Here is a 26,476-nt window from a genome sequence, read left to right on the forward strand (position 1 = left end):
GGCAGCAGACATTTGACTGAAACATTTGGCAGCATCTGTGGAGAAAGAAACAGAGTGACCCTTCTTCAGAACTGTTCCTGAAAGGGTGACGCTGCGTCCTTTCCACAAATGCTGCTAGACCTGATGAGTTCCTCCAGCTATTTCTAAATCAGATTTCCAGCATCTGCAGTTATGTGCGTTTTTTTTTGTTTAGACATTTCACTTCTTCCTTTACCACTGTTCCCTCATTGTATGAGTCAAGAAGGAAACTTTGTACATGGGCTGTGCTGGGGATCAGAAAGCGCAAGAGAAAAGGCTGACCGAGCAGATTTTAACAAGGTTATTTTTAACAAGGTTACTTTTCTGAACACTTTAAACAAAAGGCTGCAGATAGAGGATACTATTCCTTCATTTGAGATATTCAGGAACTGCAGCTAATTAGCTGTCAGAGAATCTAGAAAAAAAACTGAGTCTGGCAGCTTAAATCTATTTCAAATGAAGGTCAGGTTCGGCTGTTGGGAAGCAGGATCAAAATCTGGTGTCTGCTTTACCAGAGGACCTTCTGAACAAATCCTGTCATTAGCGGAATGTTTGATATGACAGCAACTCCTTGAAGAAACTACTGCAGTTGTGGATTTCTTAAAATTCATGAATGGGATGTGGGCATCACTGGCTCGGCAGCGTTTATTGCCCATTTCTAATTGTCCAGAGGACTGTTCAGAGTCAACCACATTGCTGTGGGTCTGGAGTCACGGGTATCAAGGATATTACTGAACCAGACGGATTTTTCTGACAATTGGAACGGATTCATGGTCATCACTAGATCATTAATTCCAGATTTTTATTGAATTCAAATTCCAACATCTGCTGTGGGAGGATTTGAACCCAGGGCCCCAGAACGTTATCTGGGTCTCCAGATTAGCAGCCCAGCGATAACACCACTAAGCCACTGCCTCCTCATTAAAGTCTGCAGTCACTTGTAGGTCAGACCAGGTAAGGGCAGATGTCCCTCCCTGAAGCATGAGATTTTACTGTAATCACAGTCAGTCACTCAGGCTTTATTTCCTGATATTGAAAACAGCTGCTGTTGTGGGATTTGAGCCAATGACATAAAAGCATTAGGCTGGGCCTCAGAGTTACCACTTCAGTGACAGTACCACCACACCACCATCTCCCTTGTGTGGTTTTCAAACTTTGGGAAGAGACAAGGGTAAGAGACTGGGTTCTCCTGAAGTTTCACAAGGTTTTCTAGGGTTCCTGTCAACAGGAACATTGTGAATCGACATCAGAGGGAAATCACAGCTACCAGCTCACAACGCCAAAGCCGTTATCCTGGAAGGAATGCGCGAGTTCGTTGGGATTCAACAGGTGGGAGATTACACCCTCAAACTTGTCGCTTTCGGAAGCAAAGCTCACAGCAAAACCCGTAACTGCGGCACTGTTTCTTTCAGAGGCTGCGGGTTCTCCAACCAGGAGAACCCTCATCCAGGATGTCACTGCAGAAGCAGCGCTGCACGGTTGGAGGTGTCTGTTTTCACAAATGACATTAAACTGTTTCCCTGTCTAACTCTTCAGGTGGATGTAGGAGATCCCATGGTGCTACTTTGTGGTGGTTCAGGTAACTTGTCCCCAGTGTCATGGCCATTATTTATCCCTCGCAATGCTGGAACTCCCTCACTATCATCATCGTAGGTCTATCTGTAGCAGGTGGACTGCAGCAGTTCAAGAAGGCAGCTCATCACCGCCTTCTCAAGGGGCAACTAGGGATGGGCAATAAAAGCTGGGCCCAGCCAGTGACGCCCACATCCCGTGAAGGAACAGAAATAACATTAATTGGTCATCATCACATTACTTGTGTGGCACTCTGCTGTGTTCAAATTGGTGGTCATGCTTCTTCCAGTGCAATAGTCACTATCCAATGAAAATTACTTCGCTGACTGTAACGCACCATATTCAATAAAATCAACTTGAACAATAATTTGGCACAAACTTCAGGAAAAGCTACAATCCCTAAACAGTTAATTGTCACTGGGGGAGGAGGGACAAGGAAGACATCTACTTTCTGGGATCAGGAGCACAAGATATGATGCAGAGATGATAAACGAGCAAGATTACCCACAGACAGCACTGCCTCTGAACATCTGAGATTTCAGCCCGCAAAATGTAAAACATTGAGGGAACAGCATTTGCGGAATCTACTGAAAACATTGTGGGAATTATTCACAGGCCAACATACAGCTGACATAAATAAAAAGTTTGGTTATCAAACAAAAAAGGCACTGCAATGTTTAATGCTTGCAATATGTTTGTGTGTTTAAAATGCATGCTTCGACTCCGGTAAAGAGTTTAGGAATTTTTTTTTGTCTACCATGCTGACTGGCTATGAGAAAAAGAGATAAACAGAGAATTATAGGTTAAGAGAAAGTAAAACATAGAAAACAGGTGCGGAAGTAGGCCATTCAGCCCATCGAGCCCAATTCACTGTGATCTTGGCTGGCCATCCATCTCAATAGCCTGATCCTCTTTTCCCATATCCTTTGACTCCCAAATGCTGCATCCAACTCCTTCGTGAAATCATATAATGTCTTGCTTTCCATGATAGCAAAATCCACAGGACACCACTCGCTGGGTGAAGAGACGTCTCCTCATCTCAGCCCTAAATGGGTTATCCCATATCCTTTGACCCATGGTTCTGGACTCCCCAGTCACCAGGAACATCCCTCCTGCATCTATCCTGTCTAGCCCTGTTCAAATTCAATAGGTTTCTATATTACTCCCCACTCTTTCTTGTGAGTAGAGGTCTCATCAATTCAACCTTTCCTCATGCATCAGTCCTGCCATCTCAGGAATCAGTCTGGTATCTGTTGCACTTCGCCCATAGAAAATTACCCCCTCGCAGATAAGGAAACCAAACTGTACACAGGATTGCAGGTGTGGTCTCACCAAGGCCCTGTACAATTGCAGCAAGACAGCCCTGCTCCAGTACGCTCATCCTCTCGCCATGAAGGCCAATATACCATAGGCCTATTCGACCACCTGCGGCACCCGCAACACTCACATCCAATGACTGGTATACGGGGCACCGAGGTCTTGTTGCTCATGCCCCTCTCTTGATTTGTAGCCCTTCAGGTAACAGTCTGCCTTCCTGTTCTTGCTCCCAAACCTGGAATTTACCCTCTTTATTCTGTACGGGCCACATATCTGACCACTCACTCGGCTTGACCAAATCACATCAAAGGGGTAGCTATACCAGACATCAGAGTGGGTGGTGAAAACGCCATCTTTCAGCGATTCAGGTGACATCCAGCGAACTGGCAGTAACCCCTTCCCTCCTTTCCGGTAGTAATCCGTCTCGTAGATGTCACGTGTCATCCCAAAATCTGTGGGAGAAGGACAGGCATATTGGAACGGTCTCGGTGTTTTCATTAGATCAAACCAAGCCCAGAAAAAGCGGGCCCTCCCAAAAGTCAAATTATTTCAAACAATTTTAAGAGGTGTCACATGGCAGCTGGTTCAAACAATCACTTTCTCCTCACTGTGCCGATCCTGCCTGGGTCAGCGACAGGTATTGACAGCCCCTTCAGACCATTCCTGCCCATGTGGACAATTTTTAAGAAACATAAATTTCTGGGCCAGTACTTATTGCCCATCCCTAACGGTCCAGAAGCCAGTTAAGAGTCGACCACATTGCTATGGTGCCTGGAGTCACACGTAGACCAGACCAGTTAAGGATGGTAGTTTCCTTCCCCGAATGGTTTCATGGTCATCTTTAAGCTCTCATTCCCAGATTACTATTGTATTCAAATTCCACCATCTGGCATGGTGACATTCAAACCCAGGTCACCAGAATGTTAGCTGGATCTCTGGATTAATTGTCTAGCGATAATACCACGAGGCCATCAGTTCCCCTTGACTCATCCTTGGTACAAAAGACTGATGAAGAAAGATTGAACAGGTTAGGCCTACACTCACTGGTGTCAGGAAGAATGAGAGGTGCTCTTATTCCAATATATAAGAATCGGTGGGATTGAACCGGGGTGGACAGAAGGAGGGTTCCTCTTGCGGTGGAGACCAGAACCAGGGTCTCTGTCTAACACTGAGAGGTGAAGAGGGTTTGAAGGTAGAAACAAAGAGGGTTTCTGTGTTTCTAAGGGGTTGTAACTCTCTGCAATCTTCTTCCGCAGAAAGCAGTCGCATGTAGGCCACTGAATCAAACCTGAGTTAGACAGTTTTGTGATAGTCGAAGGTTATGGGGGACGGAAAGGAGAATTGGAGAGGAGACCAGGACGGATCAGTCATGATCTTACTGAGTGACAGAGCAGGCTGGAAGGACCAAAGGCTCATTCCTGCTCCCACATCTTCAGTTCAGACTCTGCAGTAGGACTTGAACCTGCAACTTTGACTCAGAGCCAGGGCTGACGTCACATAGTGCAACACAGACAAACAACATGGTCAAGTCCTACTTCTCAAGGTTGGTGCTGGCTAGACCAGATGATCCAGGGATTCACAGCTGCTACAATCCAGAAAACCAACCTCCAATCTTCACTGTATAATCTTCAGCCACCATGCAGTTCCGGGCAGCAAGATCCCGGTGAACAAACTTATTAGCATTGAGGTAAGACATGCCATCTGCAATCTCGCCTGCCATCTGTGTCATCTTCTTCAGGGTGGGTGGTGGCTGGCCTGGATTATTCTGTTGGGAGATCCAGAGAATTAAGTGAAGCATATAGTAACACTGCACGTATCCTCGTATTAAACCCAAATTCAGTGTCTAATGGCTCCTGGACATCTAGTTACACTGGGCCGACCTCCAACCGGAATTGGACAGCCCAAGTTGTTGAGTTAGACAGTCAGATTTTACTCTAGAGTTACACGCTTTGGTCAAGATCAGCTCAGGAGAAAGGAGAACGGTCACCAACATGCTAGCCCACTGCACAGTGAAAGTTCCCTACACCATCTCAAGCTTCAGGCTTGCCCTTTCTTGTGGCAGAGTATAAATAGCTTCCGTTTTCATCTAGTGATTGCTCTGCAGCTACATTGCTGTTTCAGTGAAGAGGATGTGCATTGCGTTGGAAAATGAGACTCCAACTGGCAGATTGGGAGTGGGGCAGAACCTATAAAATTGCATTTTAGTGCACAATTCCATTCTGCAGAGTTACAAACAACTGGGAACATTTTCCTAACTAATCCTGCTCAAGAAATTACTGATGGGCAATGTATGTTCACATTAAAGTGAAATGGAGGGTTCATAGAATAGAATCATAGAATCCCTACAGTGAAGAAGCAGGCCATTCGCCCATCAAGTCCATATCGAAGAGCATCCCCACTCAAACCCACCACCCTACTCAATCCCTGTAACCCTGCATTTTTTATGGCTAACCCACTTAACTTACATGTCCCTGGGCGCTACAGGGTAATTTACCACAACCAATCTACCTAACCTGCACATCTTTGGACAATCAGAGCACCCAGAAGAAACCCCACACAGACACAGGGAGAATGTGCAAACTCCCCATAGACTGTCACCCAAAGCTGGAATTGAACCTGGATCCCTGGTGCTGTTCAGGCAGCAGTGTTAACCACTGAGCTACCGTGCCACCCTTAGCTCAGGCAGTTGTTTCAGACTTCATACTGACTGCTTTATAGCAGCGCTGGTAAAGACCTTGAAAAAGGGCCACCTAATCATCACCCTGACTGAGAATGAGGAGCAGCTTGTTATATGCCAGCTAGCTCCACTGCTCCAATCCCATCTCTTTCTGTCGTTTGGATTTCAATGCCCGCTCTCACCAGAAAACACTTAACCACTGAATAAAGTCAGGTCCCTGCAGAAGGTGCAGGAAACACTCAGCAGGTCTGCAAGCTCTCAACAGCTGTAAACAAATCACTGATTGAAACGTCAGCTCGGAGACACGGAGTTTTTCCAGTATTTGCTGTTTTTCTTCAAGAGTGGTACTGATCTCAGGAGAAGAGGTAGAGAATTTATAGTCATTAAACTTATGTAAGAATGCCATCACTCCCAGGATCCCCTCCAATGGACACACACTGCACACACATGGGAATCTCCCTATCCAACGGCACAGGAAACTAATTTGACCGTCTGGGCTTGAATAGTGATTTAAGAAGGCAGCTCACCATGCCGGTACCTTCTCAAGGGTTAGGCAACAAATAGTTACTTTGTTGATGCATCCTAGCCCTACCAAGAATGAATGAAAAAAAAAATTAAAATTCATTCATAGGATGAGGGCATCGCTGACCAGGCAGCATTTATTGCCCATCCCTAATTGCCCAGAGGGCTGTTGCGAGTCAACCACATTGCTGTGGGTCAGACCAGGTAAGGATGGCAGTTTCCCATCAGTCTGATATCTGTTGCACTTCACCCATAGAAAATTACCCTCTCGCAGATAAGGAAACCAAACTGTACACAGGATTGCAGGTGTGGTCTCACCAAGGCCCTGTACAATTGCAGCAAGACAGCCCTGCTCCAGTACGCTCATCCTCTCGCCATGAAGGCCAATATACCATTGGCCTAAAGGGCATTAGTGACCCAGATGGGTTTTTCCTGACAATCAACAACGGATTCATGGTCATCATTAGGCTCTACATTCCTGATATTTATTGGATTCAAATTCCGACACCTACCATGGCGGGATTTGAACCTGGATCCCCCGAAGATTATCTGGGTTTTCTCTGGATTAACAGTCCAGTGATAATACCACGAGACTTTTACTGAACAGAAGAAAGAACAGATGAGGGAGGGAAAAGGACAGACCAGCAAGAGTTCTGAGAATTAATGGTGCGACCCATTGGATTTATTTCAAAGGTTACTGTTTTAATTGGCACTCGCTTTCAAGGTCTAATGTTGGGTGTGGCCTAACGTCACGAGCATGAATGCTCCCCATTTCTGGGGAAATTATGCCACTCCCATCGGCCCACTGAGTGACGGAGAGGGGTTAAACAGTCCGTGGTCTGACAGCTGTCACTCACCTCTGCATCTGGTCGCAGTGACCGCAGGTAGCTCTTCAGGTCTCCACGTGTCATCAGTTCCATGATCACCAACGTCGGCTGCCCTTGGGATACAACACCAAGCAGACGTACCTGAGATAGAACAGAAGCCATTCAATACAGTGGACACACACACACACACACACACACACACACACACACACGCACACACACACACACACAAACACATATCTTAGGCATTTTATCACATGGAAGACGCCATACCACCACAAGCGGTTGTTGAATCAGTCAATGGCTGTATAGAATCAAACACAAGTTCCCACATAAGTAGCAGGAAGAGGCCATTCAGCAGGACAATTCTAGCATTCAAGGTGATTGCAGTCAATCTAAATATTAGCTGAACTTCACTGTCTGGTCTGCTTCCTATTACCCTTTGGCAGTAATACATCACCACTAGGAGAAAGCAGAGGTTGACTACCCAAACCCACTATGACCTCTCACCCTGTAAAAGGAGTGTGAAAAGTGGTGTAACCTGGTCTTCAGAAACTTTTAGGGGTTATACAAAAACAAATCCCTGACACCCACTCTACAATCAACAAGTAACAATTTATTAATTTAACAGTGAGCAAATTAACTAAACTATCAACAAACCGAATAAATCCCTTCAAACTACTAACTATTCCCAAATAAAACAAGATTCTCATGGTATGCTCTTCTAAATAGTACAATTTCCACTTACATAATTTTAAAAAAAGTTAGTCTCTCAAAATTACAGCTGGGTTACGTCTTCTGGAATGTTCTGTGCCTTCTCCATTGATTCTTCTATCAGGAATATTTACGAGTTACGCTGCTGGTACTGTTATTTAGATGCTGCTTTCTCTAAGGCAGAGGAGACTGAGAGCCAACAACTCTCTCTTGAGAGCTAATGGCTGTTAACTCTGGCAGATGGTAGTTAGCTCTGAGGTCTTTGCCCAACTGCCCTCTTCTTTTATATCCTTGATGGATATTTCTAATATCAATATCAATAATTCTTACTGTCGGATCGGTCCTATGTTGTCAAAACCATCAGATTTACCTTTAATTGGTTTTGGGTATCTAAGTGCCTAAATTCAAAAGCCTGTCACTGCTTGGCCTGCTAACTGTACGGCCTTCTGATACAAAAATGTCAGGTGCTCTTTATCTACTTGCAAACTGCTGCCCACAGTAATCCATTTTAAATCTCTAAGCACAGAAAAGCACATTTGGAAAAAGGGAGCTTGCAATACTTTCCCCTCTAGCACTTTACAAACGCCAAATTCTAAATTTCTGCCGTCCAATCTAGAAGCACTCTACCGAACTTCGCAACACAACGCACCCCCTCAAAACCCTCCAAAACAAAACGAAAGTATCAGGGTGCAGGTGTCAAAGCCACTTTGACGTAACTTGACAGTCATGAAACAATAGACCCTTTTACACCAGTACAGTATCCCTGTGTTATACAGTGACAGACCCGTCCCCACCGGTACAGTATCCCCATGTTATACAGTGACAGACCTGCCCCCACCGGTACAGTATCCCCATGTTATACAGTGACAGACCTGCCCCACTCCCCCCCAGTACTGTACCCAGTGTTATACAACGACAGACCCGTCCCCACTGGTACTGTACCCCAGTGTTATACAGCGACAGACCTGTCCCCACTGGTACTATACCCCAGTGTTATACAGTGACAGATCTGCCCCCACCAGTACTGTACCCCAGTGTTATACAGTGACAGACCTGCCCCCACCAGTACTGTACCCCAGTGTTATACAGCGACAGACCTGCCCCACCGGTACTGTACCCCAGTGTTATACAGCGACAGACCTGTCCCTCACCAGTACTGTACCCCAGTGTTATACAGCGACAGACCTGTCCCTCACCAGTACTGTACCCCAGTGTTATACAGCGACAGACCTGTCCCTCACCAGTACTGTACCCCAGTGTTATACAGCGACAGACCTGTCCCTCACCAGTACTGTACCCCAGTGTTATACAGCGACAGACCTGTCCCTCACCAGTACTGTACCCCAGTGTTATACAGCGACAGACCTGTCCCTCACCAGTACTGTACCCCAGTGTTATACAGCGACAGACCTGTCACTCACCAGTACTGTATCCCAGTGTTGTACAGTGACAGACCTGTCACTCACCAGTACTGTACCACAGTGTATTACAGTGACAGACCTGTCACTCACCAGTACTGCACCCCAGTGTTATACAGTGACAGACCTGCAACCCCCAGTACTGTATCCCAGTGTTATACAGCGACAGACCTGTCACTCACCAGTACTGTACCCCAGTGTTATACAGCGACAGACCTGTCACTCACCAGTACTGTACCACAGTGTATTACAGTGACAGACCTGTCACTCACCAGTACTGCACCCCAGTGTTATACAGCGACAGACCTGTCACTCACCAGTACTGTACCACAGTGTATTACAGTGACAGACCTGTCACTCACCAGTACTGCACCCCAATGTTATACAGGGGCAGACCTGTCCCCCACCAGTACTGTACCCCAGTTTTATACAGGGGCAGACCCGTTCTCCCACTCAGTACTGTACTTCTATGATATACACTAACAAATCTGTCTGCACCTGTGCTGCACCCTAGTGTTATATGGTTCCTGATTTAACCAAATTTGGAATACACTGCCTCCACACTACTGCAGGGTCCAGGGGAGAATGTTCTTTAGAATCTCTAAGTCTTTATACATACCACATGATGACAATTGAACTCTTTCATCACCGACGCCTCGTTGAGGAACTCTATTCGTTCGCGCATTGTGGCCGACTCATTGACTGTTTTGATCGCTACTCGTGTCTCCGGATCGCCTTTCACCACACCCTTGGCAACGCCCTCGTAAACCATCCCGAAGGAGCCTTGTCCCAACTCGCGGGTCATGGTGATTTTCTCGCGTGGGACCTCCCACTCATCTGGCACGTACACTGTGTAAAATAACAAAGACACTTCACTGAAAACGGCCCAATGAAACATTGGAATCACACCCTGCAGCAAGGGCTCTTGTGCCCATCATGGCTGTGCTAGGCTTTCGAAAGACAGACCCTCCCCTTGAGTAACTCTGCACCTTTGTAAGCATTCACCCAATTTGTTTCTCAACACTCAATCCATCTTGCCTCTCAAGTATCATGAGAACATCAACTGCTTGAAAGCATCCATCTAGTTCCCTAATGTCTTGTAGGGACAGAAACCTGCTTCCTTACCTGGTCTGGCCCTACATGTGACTCCAGACCCACAGCTATGTAGGTGACTCTAAGCTGCCCCTGATATATCTGAGCAGGCCACTCTGGGGCCACGAATGCAGGCCTTGCCAGTGATGTCCACATCCCACGCAAAGAGTGAACAAATAAAAACTGCCTCAAATCTCGCAACTCACTGTCTAACTCACTGTCACTTGGTGTGCAGATACATAGATCCCTTAAAATGGCCACCCAAGTGGACAGGGTTGTTAAGAAAGCATATGGTGTTTTGGCTTTCATTAACAGGGGGATTGAGTTTAAGAGTCGTGAGATCTTGTTGCAGCTCTATAAAACTTTGGTTAGACCGCACTTGGAATACTGCGTCCAGTTCTGGGCGCCCTATTATAGGAAAGATGTGGATGCTTTGGAGAGGGTTCAGAGGAGGTTTACCAGGATGCTGCCTGGACTGGAGGGCTTATCTTATGAAGAGAGGTTGACTGAACTTGGTCTCTTTTCATTGGAGAAAAGGAGGAGGAGAGGGGACCTAATTGAGGTATACAAGATAATGAGAGGCATAGATAGAGTTGATAGCCAGAGACTATTTCCCAGGGCAGAAATGGCTAGCACGAGGGGTCATAGTTTTAAGCTGGTTGGTGGAAAGTATAGAGGGGATGTCAGAGGCAGGTTCTTTACGCAGAGAGTTGTGAGAGCATGGAATGCGTTGCCAGCAGCAGTTGTGGAAGCAAGGTCATTGGGGTCATTTAAGAGACTGCTGGACATGCATATGGTCACAGAAATTTGAGGGTGCATACATGAGGATCAATGGTCGGCACAACATTGTGGGCTGAAGGGCCTGTTCTGTGCTGTGCTGTACTGTTCTATGTTCTATGTTCTAAAACAGAACCTCTCATCTCCCCTCTGTTTCTATTGCCAACATCTTTCATCTCTGGTTACCATTCCTCCTGTCAGTGAAAGCAGGGCTCTCCTACTTAATCCACAAGAGCCAAGTCTGAACATTGCTATTAAAGTTTCCTTTAGCCTTATCTGATTGGCAGGAAACCTACTGAACAGACAAAAGTAGACTCTTTCTTGGCACTCCTGCAAATTTCATAAACGCTACTCCATCCTTTCTGGACCTCACTTCAAATACACAGTCAAGTTTGGGCACCACAGAAGTAGGGAGGACATCAGTGCCCATTGGCCCATGTGGTGCACAATTAATTCAGGTGTTTAACTGGGCACAGGGTAGGCCTGGGGAGGTGGAGACCAAAATGGCCTGACGAACAGAATGAGCCTGGGTGGGTCAAATGCATTACTCCTACAAAAGCAAAGCATTCCAGACATTACAAATCCAAAGTACAAACAAAGAGACCAGTGGGCCAGGCAACTTCTACAGAGGGAGACAGTGTGTTCAGGTTTTCGGGTTGGTCGATGCTGCCTCCCCCAAACCCGCCACTGCTGTCTCATCCACCCCACCCCACCCACACAGACTCTCTCTCTCACACACACACGCACACACGCCCTCCCACCTGCGTGTGCACACACTCACATACACACTGGGCCACCAAGCCTCTGCTCATTCAAGGCGAGTGGTGTAATTTTAGATTTCACCCAACACTCACTGTCAGCAGCACTGAAATACTCCGGGTTCACAGAGGCATACAGGACTCCATTCGGAAGTCTGTCACTATTTCTGTGAGAGACAGAGAGAGAGAGAGAGAGATGTGTTAACAAACCCACAGCCAATATCACAACGTCAAATATTTTTACACTGGAAGACGCCAGGCAATGCCCAACGAGAGATTCCTTCACTAATAACTGAACCCTTGGAATGGGAACCCTCCCTTTGATCTTTGGAAATTACTGATCCAAACTGATTCGGTGAAGAGGCAAGAATGGTATATGGAGATCCGCAGCTGACTGGCAGGGTACCACGTCCCACGGCTCCACGAAGAATAGATACCACCTTCAAACAGACAACATACATGTCGTATACAAGAGTGATTCCGTAAACGCGGAATGCGTTTCCTGGGTTGGAAATGTCATCAACTCCTTTGGTGCATGTAAAAATGATATAAAGTACAGACAGATGAGCATCTCATCCTGCCCCGGCTGGATTATCAAAATATGAATAGTTATGCCCAATAGTGTCCAGGGATGTGGAGGCTGGGTAGCCATGGGTGGTGCAAGGTTACAGTAATATGATGGCGGGGTATGCTCCTCGGTGTGGGCTCGATGGAATGCTACCACACTGTAGGGATTCTGTGATTCTATGGAAAGAGGAAGGAAGTTTAGCCTTTGAATTATTCTTTTTAAACAAAAAAGGGGGTGGCTCAGTGGTCCGCACAGCTCCCGCACAGCGCCAGGGACGCAGGTTCAACCCCGCGCGGGGTGTGTGGAGTTTGTAGGTGCTCCCCATGTCTGTGTGGGTTTTCCCCGGGTGCTCCGGTTTCCCCCCACAGTCCAAAGATGTGCAGGTGAGGGTGGATTGGCCATGCTACATTGCCCAGTGTGCAGGGATGTGCAGGCTAGGTGGACCAGCTGTGGGTCATGCAGGGTTACAGGGACAGGTAGGGGAGTGGTTCTGGCTGGGATGCTCTTCAGTGTGGACTTGAAGGGCTGAATGGCCTGGTTCCACACTGTAGGGATTCTACGAAAGGTAACAAACAGCCCGTTCACCTTAACTGCATGGAAAATGACCGCTGTGTTAATGGTATCTACCACAACAGCACCATGGGAACAATGCAGCAGAGACAGTAACTCCCAACCGGTGCATTTACTGCACATGTGCGGACATCAGAAGCTGTTGGCCATTTTAAATAGGAATGACAGCGTGCGTTTCACTGTGATCACCCTCACAAATTCTGGGCCCATTTAAATCATTATTTTCTTGGAGCAGATAAGGAGGAAATAAGGGGCTGGAGGCATTCTGTGCTAGGATGGAAACAGTGCAGGAGAAGCTTGGCCAAACAGTGGATCATCAATGTGCACACTGCAGGTTTGCTCTGATTAGCTGGAATGCAACACTAGGCACAGATCTGCTCCACCGGAGAAAGGAAAAGGTAGATAGGCAGGAAGATGCAGGGGAGTCAGAGAAGGACACACAGAGGGGTCACAGAGCTATACAGCAAGGAAACAGACTCTTCAGTTCAACATGTCCATCTGGACCAGATATCCTAAATTAATCTAATCCCATTTGACCTATATTCCTCTCAACCCTTCCTATTCATTTACCCACCCAGATGTCTTTTACATGTTGTAATTGTACCAGCCTCCTCCACTTCTCCTGGCAGTTCATTCCATACATGCACCAACCTCTGTGAATAAAGTTGCCCCTGAGGTCCCTTTCAATCTTTCCCCACTCACCTTAAACCCACGCCCCCTAGCTTTGGAGTCCCCTACTCTGGGGGAAAAGACCTTGGCTATTCACCCTGTCCATGCCCCTCATGATTTTATAAACCTCTGCAAGGTTAGCCCTCAGCGCCCGACGCTCCAGGGAAAATATCAATCCCTGATTTAGACCAAAGACAAAAACCTGCAACTGAACACTGTCAAGATAACAACATGATGGGCCTTACCTCTTCTTGTTGAAGAAATACAGCATTAACACCAGACTAATTATCACCAACATCACCGCAATGGGTAAAGCAATAACCAACTGCATAAGATTATCAGGTCCAGGTGCTGTTGAGATAGATTGAAGAAGAAATATTAAGGTTTCTTGGTTTATCTCCTCTCCGACACAATTTTACTCAAGCGACATCCTGCCAACTACAATCCCATCTTGTAAACTCACAGGGTCTGAGAATGGTAGACACTCAACCCTTCCTCAACTTTCTCCTACAATCAAAGGGCCTTCAACGCTCTCAATTTAATTTTACAACATTTCACCTCATTACATCTTCCCAAAGCCAGCACCTTGTGTTTTCTTTTTCATTCATTCAAGGCATGTAGGTGTCATTGGCTGGACCCAGCATTTACTGCCCGTCCCTAGTGGCCATTTAGATAGTGGTAGGAACTACCTTCTTGAACCATTGCAGTCCATGTCGGGTAGTAGACCCACAATGCCAATAGTGAAGGAATTCCAGAATCTTGACCCAATTTTGCTGAAAAACAGTGATATATTTCCAAGTCGGGATGATGAATGGCTTGGAGGGAAATTTGCAGGTGGAAGTGTTACCATAAATCTGCTGCCCTTTACCTTCGAGATGGTACTGGCTGAGAGTTGGGAAAGTGCTTTCGAAGGAGCCTTGGTGAACTTCTGCAGCGCATCCTGTACACACTAGTGCTACTGACCATCAGTAGTGGAGGGAATGGAAGCTCATGGATGTGGTGCCAATCAAGTTAGTTGCTCTGTCCAGGAGGGTGTCAGGGTTCTTGAGTGTTGTCAGAGCTGCACTCATCCAGGCAAGTGGGGAGTTTGGAACTGAGTTATTCACTGCAGTATTCCTAGCCTTTGACCTGCTCTTGTAGCCACTGTGTTTATGTTGCTAGCCCAGTTCAACTTCTGGTCAATAGTAACTTCCAGGATATGGATAGTAGTGGATTCATGGAATGTCAAGGTGTAAATGGTTACATTCCCTCTTATTGGAAGTGGTCACCACTTGGCATTTATGTGATGTAAATGTTATTTGCCCTTTTTCAGCCCAAGCCTGGACGTTGTCCAGGTCTTGCTGCATTTGGGCATGGACTGTTTTAGTTTCTGAGGAGTTGTAAAAGGTGCTGAACATTGTGCAGTCAACAGCAAACATTCAGATTTCTGACCTTATGATGCAGGGAAGGTCATTGATGAAGCAGCTGAAGATGGTTGGCCCTAGAAAACTACCCTGAGGAGCTCCTGCAGAGATGTCCTGGAGCTGAGATAAGTCACCTCCAACAACCACAGCCATCCTCTTTTGAGTCCAGTATGACTCTGACAAATGGACAGTTTTGCACGTTTCCCATTATTTTTGCTACGTTTTATCCAGCTTTGTAAAGGTTCTTTGGAATAACACCCGATCATATACTGCGTTGATGCCACGTGCATTTGCTTTCAACTCTGCAGTCTGACATCTTCTAAAGCTCCAGAAAATTTCATCTCATCGTTCCCAGGTGGGACCTCTATCGCTTCCCTTTGTGGAGCTGCAATAATTGCACGTCTAAAACCTGGGTCAAGAGAAATCTGCACAGAGGAACCAATCCTACAACACATCCCAAGATTATGATACATTTATGTGAAATGCTTTTGCACCTCATTTAAAAACAGTTCATTGCCCATCTTCAATTTTAGTTTCTTGCGACCAGGCTGCAAAATTGAGGGATTCCTCACTGGCTTCTACATGATCGAATTCATTACAGATCAACATTGCTTAAAACAAAAACAGAATTTGCTGGAGCAACTCGGCAGGGGTGACAGCATCCATATGAAGAAAGCAGAATTAATGTTTCAAATCCGGCAACGCAGTTCTGACCAAAAGATTCTCCAATAATTTCTGCTTCTGTTCAGATTTCCTACAGAGTTCTTTGTTTTATCCTTAAAATAGAATGAGAGCCAAGTTGACAACCACAAAAGACCCTCTTAGGAAAAGATGTATCAAGTTCTCTGCTCCTGTACACTGTTTATTTCTCTGGTAGTGCATTCACAATATTCTGTAGTATTTCATTGATGAAGGATGATTTAGATGTCAATTTATAGCCTGTCCATTGCACAGCATGAGTGCCAACCAGTCCCTAGGTTACTGATCTGCACCAATGCGCAATGCCAAAGGTCAACCACAAACAACAACGCTTTGACCAGTTTGCCAGGTCTCTTCAGAGGACAGTCTGGTGAGGCGTTGGGGAGGCAGTGGTAGTATCACTGGACTAGCAATCCAGAAACCCCAGTCTAATGCTTTGTGAATATGAGTTCAAATCCCACCATGGCAGATGGCAAAATCTGAATTTGATAAAATTCAGAATTAAAAGCTAGCTTAATGGCCACCACTTGTTGACTGTTGTAAAAAAAACACTGGTTTAGTAATGCCCTTTTTGGGAAGGAAATCTGCCATCTGTACCCAGTCTGGTAATTGGCCAAGTTAAATAATCCATTGTGTCCAGGGATATGTCGGTGGATGGGTCTGGGTGAGATGTTCTTTGGAGGGTTGGTTTGGACTCAATGGGCTGAATAGCCTGCTTCCACATTGTAGAAATTACATGAATAAGTGCTGGCCCAGCCAACGATGCCCACATCCCATGAATAAATTTTTTGAAAAGTTGTAAGTTTGTGACGCTGACTGAGTTACAAAGACCCAGATTGGTTTAGAATGTCAGGTTTTCACTTAGAATAAACAAAAGATCAAATGTCTTTTATTACAACAACCATACATAATATTCACTGCTACCAGTGCTTATCCTGCTTTCCAAACTGAGCTCATAATCTCTAAATGGTGTGGCAGCACTGGAGCTCACATTCCCTGGATTGTTAGAGTGGGCTTCTGAGCTCTGTCTCTGGATTAGGAATCAAAATTTGGAAGCGATACATTTTCCCGTGCCCTCCAATAATAATCAGAACCCACGCTGAAGGAACCCCAAACTCTTGCTGGGGGTCGGGTTCGATAAGTGCCAGCAGACCTCCAGTGCCCAGCCTGTGAGGGTCATGCAGCAGCTGTCAGGCTGGTCAACCATTGGGTGCAGAACAATTCAAGGTGGTGAAAGAAATGGTGTTTCAGTGGATGGCTTCAACGTTGGAGGACAATTGATGACCCGCTCCAGCCGGTGAGTCTGGGTCACGATCAGGGGCGGGGGCTTTGTGGATTTTTCTCCTTCCTTGGTTCGGGTGCTGAGTGCTGCACTATCTGTAACCCTGGACCAGCCCAGCTCTGAGACCAAGAAGCCCCTGTAACTTCTCTCACTGGAGTTCACAGTGAGGTCACCATTTATTCTGAATTCCAATCATACTCTAAAATGACCAATCAAAACAGAAATCGCAGCAATGGCCAAAACAAAGATTATAAATAACTGGGCTGAAAGAGATTCAAGCTCACTCCAGCTGTGGTACGACCACACAAAGCCTAAAGTTTGCTTTATATCTCCAATGGTCTCTCTTCTCTTTCTTTCCAAGTTTGAAGTTTTAAGACCAGAAATGCTACGTTTGCTTACTTCTCCACATCGAAACCGTTGCAGAAGCCTCCCCCTCCAACAGCTAGTCAAAGCGACTGATGCAAAACACACCAACTGGAGTTTGTATGAACCAGCCCCATTGGGGCTCCCCATTCTCCTGCCTCCACGTCGCAGTGTAATCTGATATTGTGAGAGACTGGTGACATTTGCCGTCCATCGAGCCAAGATATAACACAGGCAATAACAACATCAGAGCTGTACAGCGCAACAGAAATCCACCCTTAAATGGGGAAACTGAAGTGACCTGGCCTTAAAATAACCAACTGACAAAAAAAAAGCTGATCCAGCTACTAGCTAGCAATAGGAGGAGGCCATTCTGTCCTTTAAGCCTGCTCCTCTTTTTCTATTAGATCTTTTTTCTCAAAATACAAGTAATTTACTTTACAGGTCCAAATTTCTTAGGTGACAAGTGCTAAACATGTGGAGGATTCACACTTTCAGTTGGGTGGATGTGTCCTGTCTGACTTGTAATAACCAGCGAGCCTGTGAATTCTGCTTTCAATAAGGATCAAACAAAGATTTGGCATCTTTATCTCTCCTGTCCCTCTCCAAATGATTGTGGCAAGTCACAGTAGCCTGGATCAAATGGGACAAGCCCTCCAGAAGCTCTGGAGCAGGCCCTTTACACTTTAGTGACAGTAAGAACTGCTGATGCTGGAGTCTGAGATAACACAGTGTGGAGCTGGAGGTATGCGGCAGGCCAGGCAGCTTCAAAGGAGGGTCCCTGAAGAAAGGCCCCCACCCAAAACATCAACTTTCCTGCTCCTCTAATGCTGCCTGACGATGTGGAAAAGTAAGCAAACGTAGCATTTCTGGTCTTAAAACTTCAAACTCGGAAAGAAAGAGAAGAGAGACCATTGGAAATATAAAGCAAACTTTAGGCTTTGTGTGGTGGTTCCTGTTCCTCCAGCTCCACACTGTGTTACTTTTAGACTTTACCTTGTGCCAAGAGGGGATCTGATTGAGACATATAAGATTATTAAGGGATTGGACAATCTGGAGGCAGGAAGTATGTTTCCGCTGATGGGTGAGTCCAGGACCAGAGGACACAGTTTAAAAAATAAGGGGTAGGCCATTTAGAACAGAGTTGAGGAGAAACCTCTTCACCCGGAGAGTGGTGGATATATGGAATGCTCTGCCCCAGAAGGCAGTGGAGGCCAAGTCTCTGGATAGTTTCAAGAAAGAGATAGATAGCGCTCTTAAAGATAGTGGAATCAAGGGTTATGGGGATAAGGCTGGAACAGGATACTGATTGTGGATGATCAGCCATGATCATAATGAATGGTGGTGCTGGCTCGAAGGGCCAAATGGCCTACTCCAGCACCTACTGTCTATTGTCAGTAACAAAACACACGAGGGCAACACCATGGGAATCCCTCAGGGGGTCACACCAATCTCTGATGGGGGCAGATCCTTCTCTGCTAGCTTGTAAATGTGTTCTTTTAAAATGATGAGATGTGAGCTCGAGCCAGGCGAACACAGAGGGTAGGGTATAGTTGACTGGAACAAGCTCTGCTGGCAGTGCGCACGTGACTCGTGGCAGTGACAGAAATTAATTGTATCTACTCACCTTGGCTGTGTTTCCCTTAAGATCCTTGCCTAGCAAGAAAAAGACACAATCAAGTCTTCATTGCAAGACTTGCCAAGACTCAACAGCTTTCTGAGGGAGGGTGTTGTAGATTTACACCACCTGTTGTGTTCAAAACAGTACCCCAGCTCCCTCAGAAGTCTAGAGATCATACTCCTACTACAGGGCTTGTGGGGAGAGGGAGGAAAGGCCATTGTCTAAGGCCTGCCCATCAGAGTACATGGAGATAAACACACAAAGTACAGCAGAAACTCAGTGGATCCGTGGAGAGAAAAACAGTTAACATTTCGCGTCCAGTATAACCCAGTTCTGAAGACCATAAGATATAGGAGCAGAATTAGGCTATTCGGCCCATCGAGTCTGCTCTGCCATTTGACCATGGCTGACATGTTTCTCAGTTCTCCTGACTTCTCCCTGTAATCTTTGACCACATGACAAATCAAGAAAACTGTCTCTGTCTTAAAGACAGTCAATGACTCGGCCTCCACAGTCTTCTGCAATAATGAGTTTCACAGATTCTCCACCCTCTGGCTGGAGAAATTCCTCCTCATCTCAGTTTTGAAGGGTGACCCTTTCACTCTGAGGCTGTATCCTGGGGTCCTAGTCCCTCGTATTAATGGAAACATCTTCTCCACATTTATTTTATCCAGGCCTCTCAGCATTCTGCAAGTTTCATTCAGACTCGATGGGCCAAATGCTGTAGGAATTCTATTCTACGGATTAAGATCCACAGAAATGCGGCCAATGCATAACTGCCCTCTGGGTAATTAGGGATGGTAATAAATGCTGGTCTGGCCAGCAATGCCCACATCCTGTGATTGAATATTAAAAGCGCTCGACATTACCGCGATTTCAAGACTTGACATTGACGCGTCTTCACTGACGTGACACATCTCAGGTGAAAAGTCAGGATGATACAATTATTCCTGGGACTCAGTGAACTGACTGGTGATCTCTCGGGAATTGTACCTTTCCCATAGTCACACTGTTCCTTCGGGGAATAGGGTGACGAAGCTCAAGGATTTGCGGGTCAGTGAACTGACTGAGAGGCTATAATGTCAAAACCCGAAGCGTGGCTGAAACAACTGGCTGCAGGCTGAGTGTTCTGCCAGGAAGGAAGTTCCACAGCAGTCAGTCAACATTCACAGAACACCCCCATGTCCATCTGGACATGAGCACACACAGTCCCAGGGTGTAAATGGTTGGTGGGTGGTGGAGGGGGGTGTGGGTGGGGGAGGGGGGGAGCGGCAGGGAGAAAAACATTTGCTCTTTCTCCAAGCTAGGTAACTAGTCCAGGATGGCATTTGTTTGTAGGTTCACTAGGAACTCTCCACGCAGGACAAGACTGACTTTCAAGGCATCATTCTGGACTTGATTCAAATTACTTGCAGTCCTCTGCAAAGCAGGAATCAATATTGGATGTTGAAACCACCCAAGATGCAAACATTAAATAAAGGAATTACTCATTTAGACCCCAGTCCCCTGGAATTTTAATGTGACTCACTATGCAGCCGTTTCATTGCTGAGTCAGACAGCTGTGGGTTAAAGTCCCAGTACAGGACTTCAGCACACACTCTGGGCTGATATCTCAGTGTAGCTCTGAAGGAGAGGCTCCAACATCACATCGAAGTGAGAAAAACACAAGATAAACTTAAAACGTAATGAGCTATCTTCTGCACAGAATGCTCAACCAAAGTGTTGCCTGATGGTTCCATTTGCTCAGTTAGAGATCCCAGCACACTACCTCAGGAGGAGCGAGGAGCTTTCTCAGGCCTGGGTTAAGATTCTTCCCTTCATTCATAGTCATAGAGTTGCACAGAACAGAAACAGACCCTTCAGTCCAACTGGTCCATGCTGATCAGAAATCCTAAATTAATCCAATCCCATTTGCCAGCATTTGGCCCATATCCCTCTAAACCCTTCCTATTCATAGACCCATCCAGATGCCTTTTAAATGTTCTTATTGTACCAGCCTCCTCCACTTCCTCTGGCAGTTCATGCCACACAGGCACCACCCCCTGTGTTTAAAAAAAGGACCTAATGGGCAAATTTAAGTCTTGCCCCTCTCACCTTAAATGTATGCCCTCTAGTTTTGGACTCCCCTACCCTGGGGAAAAGACATTTGCTATTCATCCTATCCATGCCCCTCATGATTTTATAAACCTCTATAAGGTCACCCCTCAGCCTCCGATGCTCCAGGGAAAATAGCTCCGGCTTATTCAGCCTCTCCCTATAGCTCGAACCCTCCAACCCTGGCAACATCCTTGTAAATCGTTTCTGCACCCTTTCATTCAATTTTTGCCACATCTTTCCTATAGCAGGGAGACCAGAACTGAACATGGCATTCCAAAAATTGTTCTCTTTTTGTTCACAAACGGTTTTAATGTTTTCTCGCATCTCACCAGCAGCTGGGCTTGGAAAACTTCGAGGGGGGTCGGGGAGATTTGGGATGGAACATAACAAGCAGTTTGCTCTTGACTTACGCTTTGCCTTTATGTAGAACATCACTGGGTCAGTCCAGGAGCCGTTGCCAGACAGTGAGGTGGCTCGCACCTCCGCAGTGTAATTCCCAGGGCTCAGTCGATCCAGTTTACAGCCACCGCTTTGCAGCTTATAATGTTGTCTGGAAACACACTCCTGCTGCACCTGTAGGCAACGACAGGTATTACTGCAAAGGAACGCCTGAAGGCACGACAGAATGCAGCAGAGGCACAGAAACATCAACCTGACCAGATGAAACGCAATATAGGGAGGAACCTTACGCTGCCTGTCATCAGGAAACCTCAACAAGATCAATCAATGGTTCACCACCCTTTACTGTCACACAGCGAGGAAACAGGCCCACTGAAACTAGTCCCAATTACCTTCATATCTCTCGAAACCTTCCCTATTCATGGACCTGTTCAAATGTCTTTTAAATGTTGTAACTGTACCCATTTCTACCACTTCCTCTGGTAGATCACACCATGCTCTGTATGAAAGAGTTGCCCCTTAGGTCCCTTTTAAATCTTTTAGTGAGTTTTGAGAACATTTGTAGCTCAGGTTGAGGTTCTGGATGCGAGTTTGCTCGCTGAGCTGGAAGGTTCGTTTTCAGACGTTTCGTCACCATTCTAGGTAACATCATCAGTGAGCCTCCGACGAAGCGCTGGTGTTATGTCCCGCTTTCTATTTATCTGGTTAGGTTTCCTTGGGTTGGTGATGTCATTTCCTGCATTGGTGATGTCATTTCCTGTTCTTTTTCTCAGGGGATGGTAGATTGGCTCCAAATCAATGTGTTTGTTGATGGAGTTCCTGTTGGAATGCCATGCTTCTAGGAATTCTCGTGTGTGTCTCTGTTTGGCTTGTCCTAGGATGGATGTGTTGTCCCAATCAAAGTGGGGTCCTTTGAAAGCTTAGAAAGCTAGCCACCAGGATACATGAACATCAACTAGCCACAAAACGACATGACCCACTATCACTCGTATCCTTACATACAGATGAGGAAGGACACCACTTTGATTGGGACAACACATCCATCCTAGGACAGGCCAAACAGAGACATGCACGAGAATTCCTAGAAGCATGGCATTCCAATAGGAACTCCATCAACAAACACATTGATTTGGAGCCAATCTACCATCCCCTGAAAAAGAACAGGAAATGACATCACCAACGCAGGAAATGACATTACCAACCCAAGAAAACCTAACCAGATAAATAGAAAGCGGGACATAACACCAGCGCTTCGTCGGAGGATCACTGATGATGTTACCTAGTATGGTGACGAAACGTCTTTTAAATCTTTCTCTGGTCACCTTAAACCTATGCTCCTCTAGTTTTGGGCTCTACTACCCTGGGGAAAAGGCCTTGGCTTTTCACCCTATCAATGCCCCTCATGATTTTATAAACCTCTATAAGGTCACCCCTCAGCCTCCGACACTCCAGGGAAATAAAGTCCCAGCCTCAACTTATAACTCAAACCTTCCATCCCTGGCCACATCCTTGTATATCTTTTCTGCACCCTTTCCAGTTTAATGACGTTCTTCCTTCAGCAGGGCAACCAGAACTGTAGGTAGTTCTACTCTGCAACTGTCCTGGTCTTAAATCAGTAATTGCATTGATTTTCTTCTAAATTAAAAGATGATTACTAAGAGTACTTTTATAGTTTTGGTGTAAAATATACTGTAAAATAAGCAAATTTCTTGCCAATTCTCTGGTGAATGTTTAACACCATCAGTTGAAAGAATTAACTGATAGATAGGAATGAAAGATTAACAGAAAAAGAAAATGATCAGATCATGTTTTCTGGATGACACCAATCACTTAATCAGTAAGACTGCTCAAAATGCAGTCACTCCTGTAATGTGTGAGGTACTTTATCTGACAGCGAGATCTCACAAGCACAAGCACCCATTTATATCTGCTACTGCACACATTCACTGTGAGACTGGCACAGTGGCTCCGTGGTTAGTAATACTGCCTCACAGCTCCAGGGACCCCGGCGCGATTCCACCCTTGGGCGAATGTATGGAGTTAGCACACATTCTTGGTATCTGTGTGGGTTTCCTCCAGTTTCCTCCCACGGTCCAAAGATGTGCAGATTACGGTGAATTGGCCATGCTAAATTGTCCCATAGTGTCTAGGGATGTGCAGGCTAGGTGGGTTAGGCATGGGAAATGTGGGATTACAGAGAGAGGGTAGAGTGTGTGGGATGCTCTTTGGAGGCTAGGTGTGGTCTCATTGGGCCGAATGGCCTGCTTCCCCACTGTAGGAATTCTATGATTCTATGTTGGTTAAGAGCAAAGTGCCTATTTAGGAACAGGACGGGAAGGAGAATCACCATTTAAAATATCCTCCAAAAGATGGCACCGTTGACACTACTGCACTCCCTCGGTGATGCAAAGACAGGACACCCCAGATTAGGTCCTGTAATCTCTGGGAAGGGACATTAAACTCCAATTGCCTGACTTATAGGCAAAACCACTGCTAACTTACGTCACTGTGTTCCAAATGCCAGCTTGGAAACTTAGTTACGAAAGATAGACACACAATTCCTTTAAAACTTGAGCTGCAGTGTAAAATCAGCCCGACTTGCAAGCAGCCCGATCTAATTTTGCATTAAATGGAAGGTATTGTACAGAAGGGACAAAAACAGAAGTTGCTGGAAATGCTCAGCAGGTCTGGCAGCATCAGTGAATAAAAATCAGAGTTAACGCTTCAGGTCTGAGGAAGGGTCACCAGACCAGAAACATTAACTCTTGACTTTGCTTTACAGATGCTGCCACAGCTGCCGAGCTTTTCCAACAACTTCCGTCTTCTTTTCCCCGATTTACAGCAGCCGCAGTTCTTTAGGTTTTTATGAAGGTGTTGTATAGCAATGTGCAGCCAATGGGCTGAGTGGGTTCTGTAGTATTATCCTTGGGATGATACAGCACCAGGGAGAGCCAGCTCTGCTCTGACTCAGCACACTCATTAACCATAAACTGCCATTAAGTCTGCATTCTGCACAGGGGCCTTGTTAATCCAAATGAAAGGACTTTATTGAACCTTCCCGCTTATGTCACAAAACAGGAGGCATCAAGCCACTGGGCTTAATCCGTGAAGACTGTGCGGAGATGGCACCCAGTCCCCTCTGACCTGGTACGGGGTGAGCTCACTACCTCCACCCTCATCCTGGAATCCTGGAAGTGGGCCCAGACCAACAAGACACCCAGAGCCAGACCAAATTCTGGGCCAATGTTCCTCAAACTGCAATGCCACAGGCACACCGGGAAACCAGAATGAGTTACCGACATCATGGATTTCTCTGGTTTGGGAATTTGGACAATCCGCTGGATCCCGACGAACTGAACAGAACGTAAACCCAGGGTGACATGCCGAGAGGACGGCACTTTGGTCAACGGCAACTCTACCACCACGTACCAGGATTAACCAATACCTTCGCTGCCCCCACCTACGCGACTTCACCCATCCAGATGCATGGCACAGAGCATCAGATAGGTAACCGAAATACAACACGAACCCAAAATCCGAGATGAACAAAAATGAACAAGGCTGTCAATTCCCCAAGAGGTTCAGGGCGAGTGAACTTGTCTTTTGAGGAATACTTGATTCTATTGGGCATATATTCCCTGGATGGACTGGTTTAATCGTGCCTTTTCTAATTTTGTTTGTGACAAAGACAGCCAGCCTCAGAGGGGCGTCCGATTAGAACATAACGAGGTCAGATGCTGTAAGATATGTTCTCCATGTGAGCGAATCTAGAACTGTATGACACAGCTTCAAGTTCAAGGGCCCCCCTATTTGAGATGGAGATGTGGGGGTGGGGGTTTCTTCCCCTTGGGGAAGTCATTAGGCTTTGAAATTTTCCTTCCTGGTGAGCAATGGAGACTGGGTCATTGAACGCATTCAAGGCTGAGCTGGAGAGGTTTTTGATCAACAAGGGAGTCAAGGTAAGGACAGAACGCAAAACAGAACGAAGTGCACAATCATTTCAGACAGAACAAGTCCAAGGTGACAAATGGCCCCTTCCTACCCCTATTTATCTCAGGCTGCATCGCCCAACACCACTGAAAGGAGCATCCGGGATGTTCTGCACATGCTCACTTCGAGACTTGTTTTGCCAGTTTAAAAAAAAGGCAGTGTCACAAATAAGCACAGGTAAATGTGAGCAAACAGGACCGAATGACGCTACTGGTAGGGGCACTAAACAGCGTGCATGGCACACTCATCCCTGATGCAGCTGCCTTACCTCGCTGTCCCCACGGCTGAACCTCACTTCATACATCAGGATCAGCCCATTCGGATTCGGTGGCTCCGGCCATTTGAGGTAAATGCTGACTTCGTCGTCCCCGGGCTCCCACGTGACTGGGCCTGGTATGTTATCAGCTTTTTCTGTGAGAGGGGGGCAAGGAAAGAATGTTACCATCGGCTTTTGAAACACTGTAAATTTACTTTTCTTTCTGTTTGGGCTCTTTGCTGGAACCAGCAAGTGGTAGGTTTCTAGGATTACATGCGAATGTACCACTTATCGTCACATGTCAACTCACAAAAGATCCCGAACTCAGGTCATTTATTCAATCCCACAACTTCCCTTCTCACCACCACCTCTTCCACTGCTAAAACACACTCTTACCTCAAAATCATTCAGTATTTGGCATTGCGGTTTGGTTTTTTTCCTCCAAGCCCCTCAAACCCCAATCTTCTGCCATTTCCACCCCTCAGCAAAAGGCACCTGCTGAAGACCAGGTGAACTGCACCGTTTCTACCATCCTCACCTGCTGGCATGGTTCTTGCAAACACAAATGCCGAAACGCTGCAGCCGAGTTTAAGAGCCTCGTGGTTGCACGCGTGAATGTCAACGCGATACGTGGTGAAGTGCCGTAAGTTTGAGATCACCGTTCTGTCCTTGTACCACACTTTGCTCTCGAAGAAGGTGTAGTCAGTCTTCCTCTCTGGGTTGGAACTGTTCCCGTGCCGTTCTGGCAAGACTGTGTTGTTCACACCCAGGGTGGTGTTCGCTATTCCAAACGTGTCTCTGCGCTTCCTGGAAGGTCTGCAGGGAGAACCATGCAGTCAGGTCAGTCAACTCTAGGGGAAAATGCAA

At 46.3% G+C, this 26,476-nt stretch overlaps 1 protein-coding gene across 1 annotated transcript in view; it reads right to left on the reverse strand.

Moving 5' to 3' along the window:
- igf1ra (insulin-like growth factor 1a receptor) overlaps positions 1-26,476 on the reverse strand; it is a 301,340-nt gene that overhangs the window by 12,639 nt on the left and 262,225 nt on the right. Inside the window, 9 exon segments of the mRNA XM_048520736.2 lie at positions 3,230-3,359; positions 4,513-4,672; positions 6,964-7,074; positions 9,685-9,914; positions 11,789-11,859; positions 13,745-13,850; positions 21,375-21,537; positions 25,622-25,764; positions 26,148-26,425. Coding sequence (XP_048376693.2) covers positions 3,230-3,359; positions 4,513-4,672; positions 6,964-7,074; positions 9,685-9,914; positions 11,789-11,859; positions 13,745-13,850; positions 21,375-21,537; positions 25,622-25,764; positions 26,148-26,425 — 1,392 coding nt within the window.

Source organism: Stegostoma tigrinum, chromosome 36 (assembly GCF_030684315.1).
Source record: "Stegostoma tigrinum isolate sSteTig4 chromosome 36, sSteTig4.hap1, whole genome shotgun sequence".
In the NCBI taxonomy this organism is placed as follows: domain Eukaryota; kingdom Metazoa; phylum Chordata; class Chondrichthyes; order Orectolobiformes; family Stegostomatidae; genus Stegostoma; species Stegostoma tigrinum.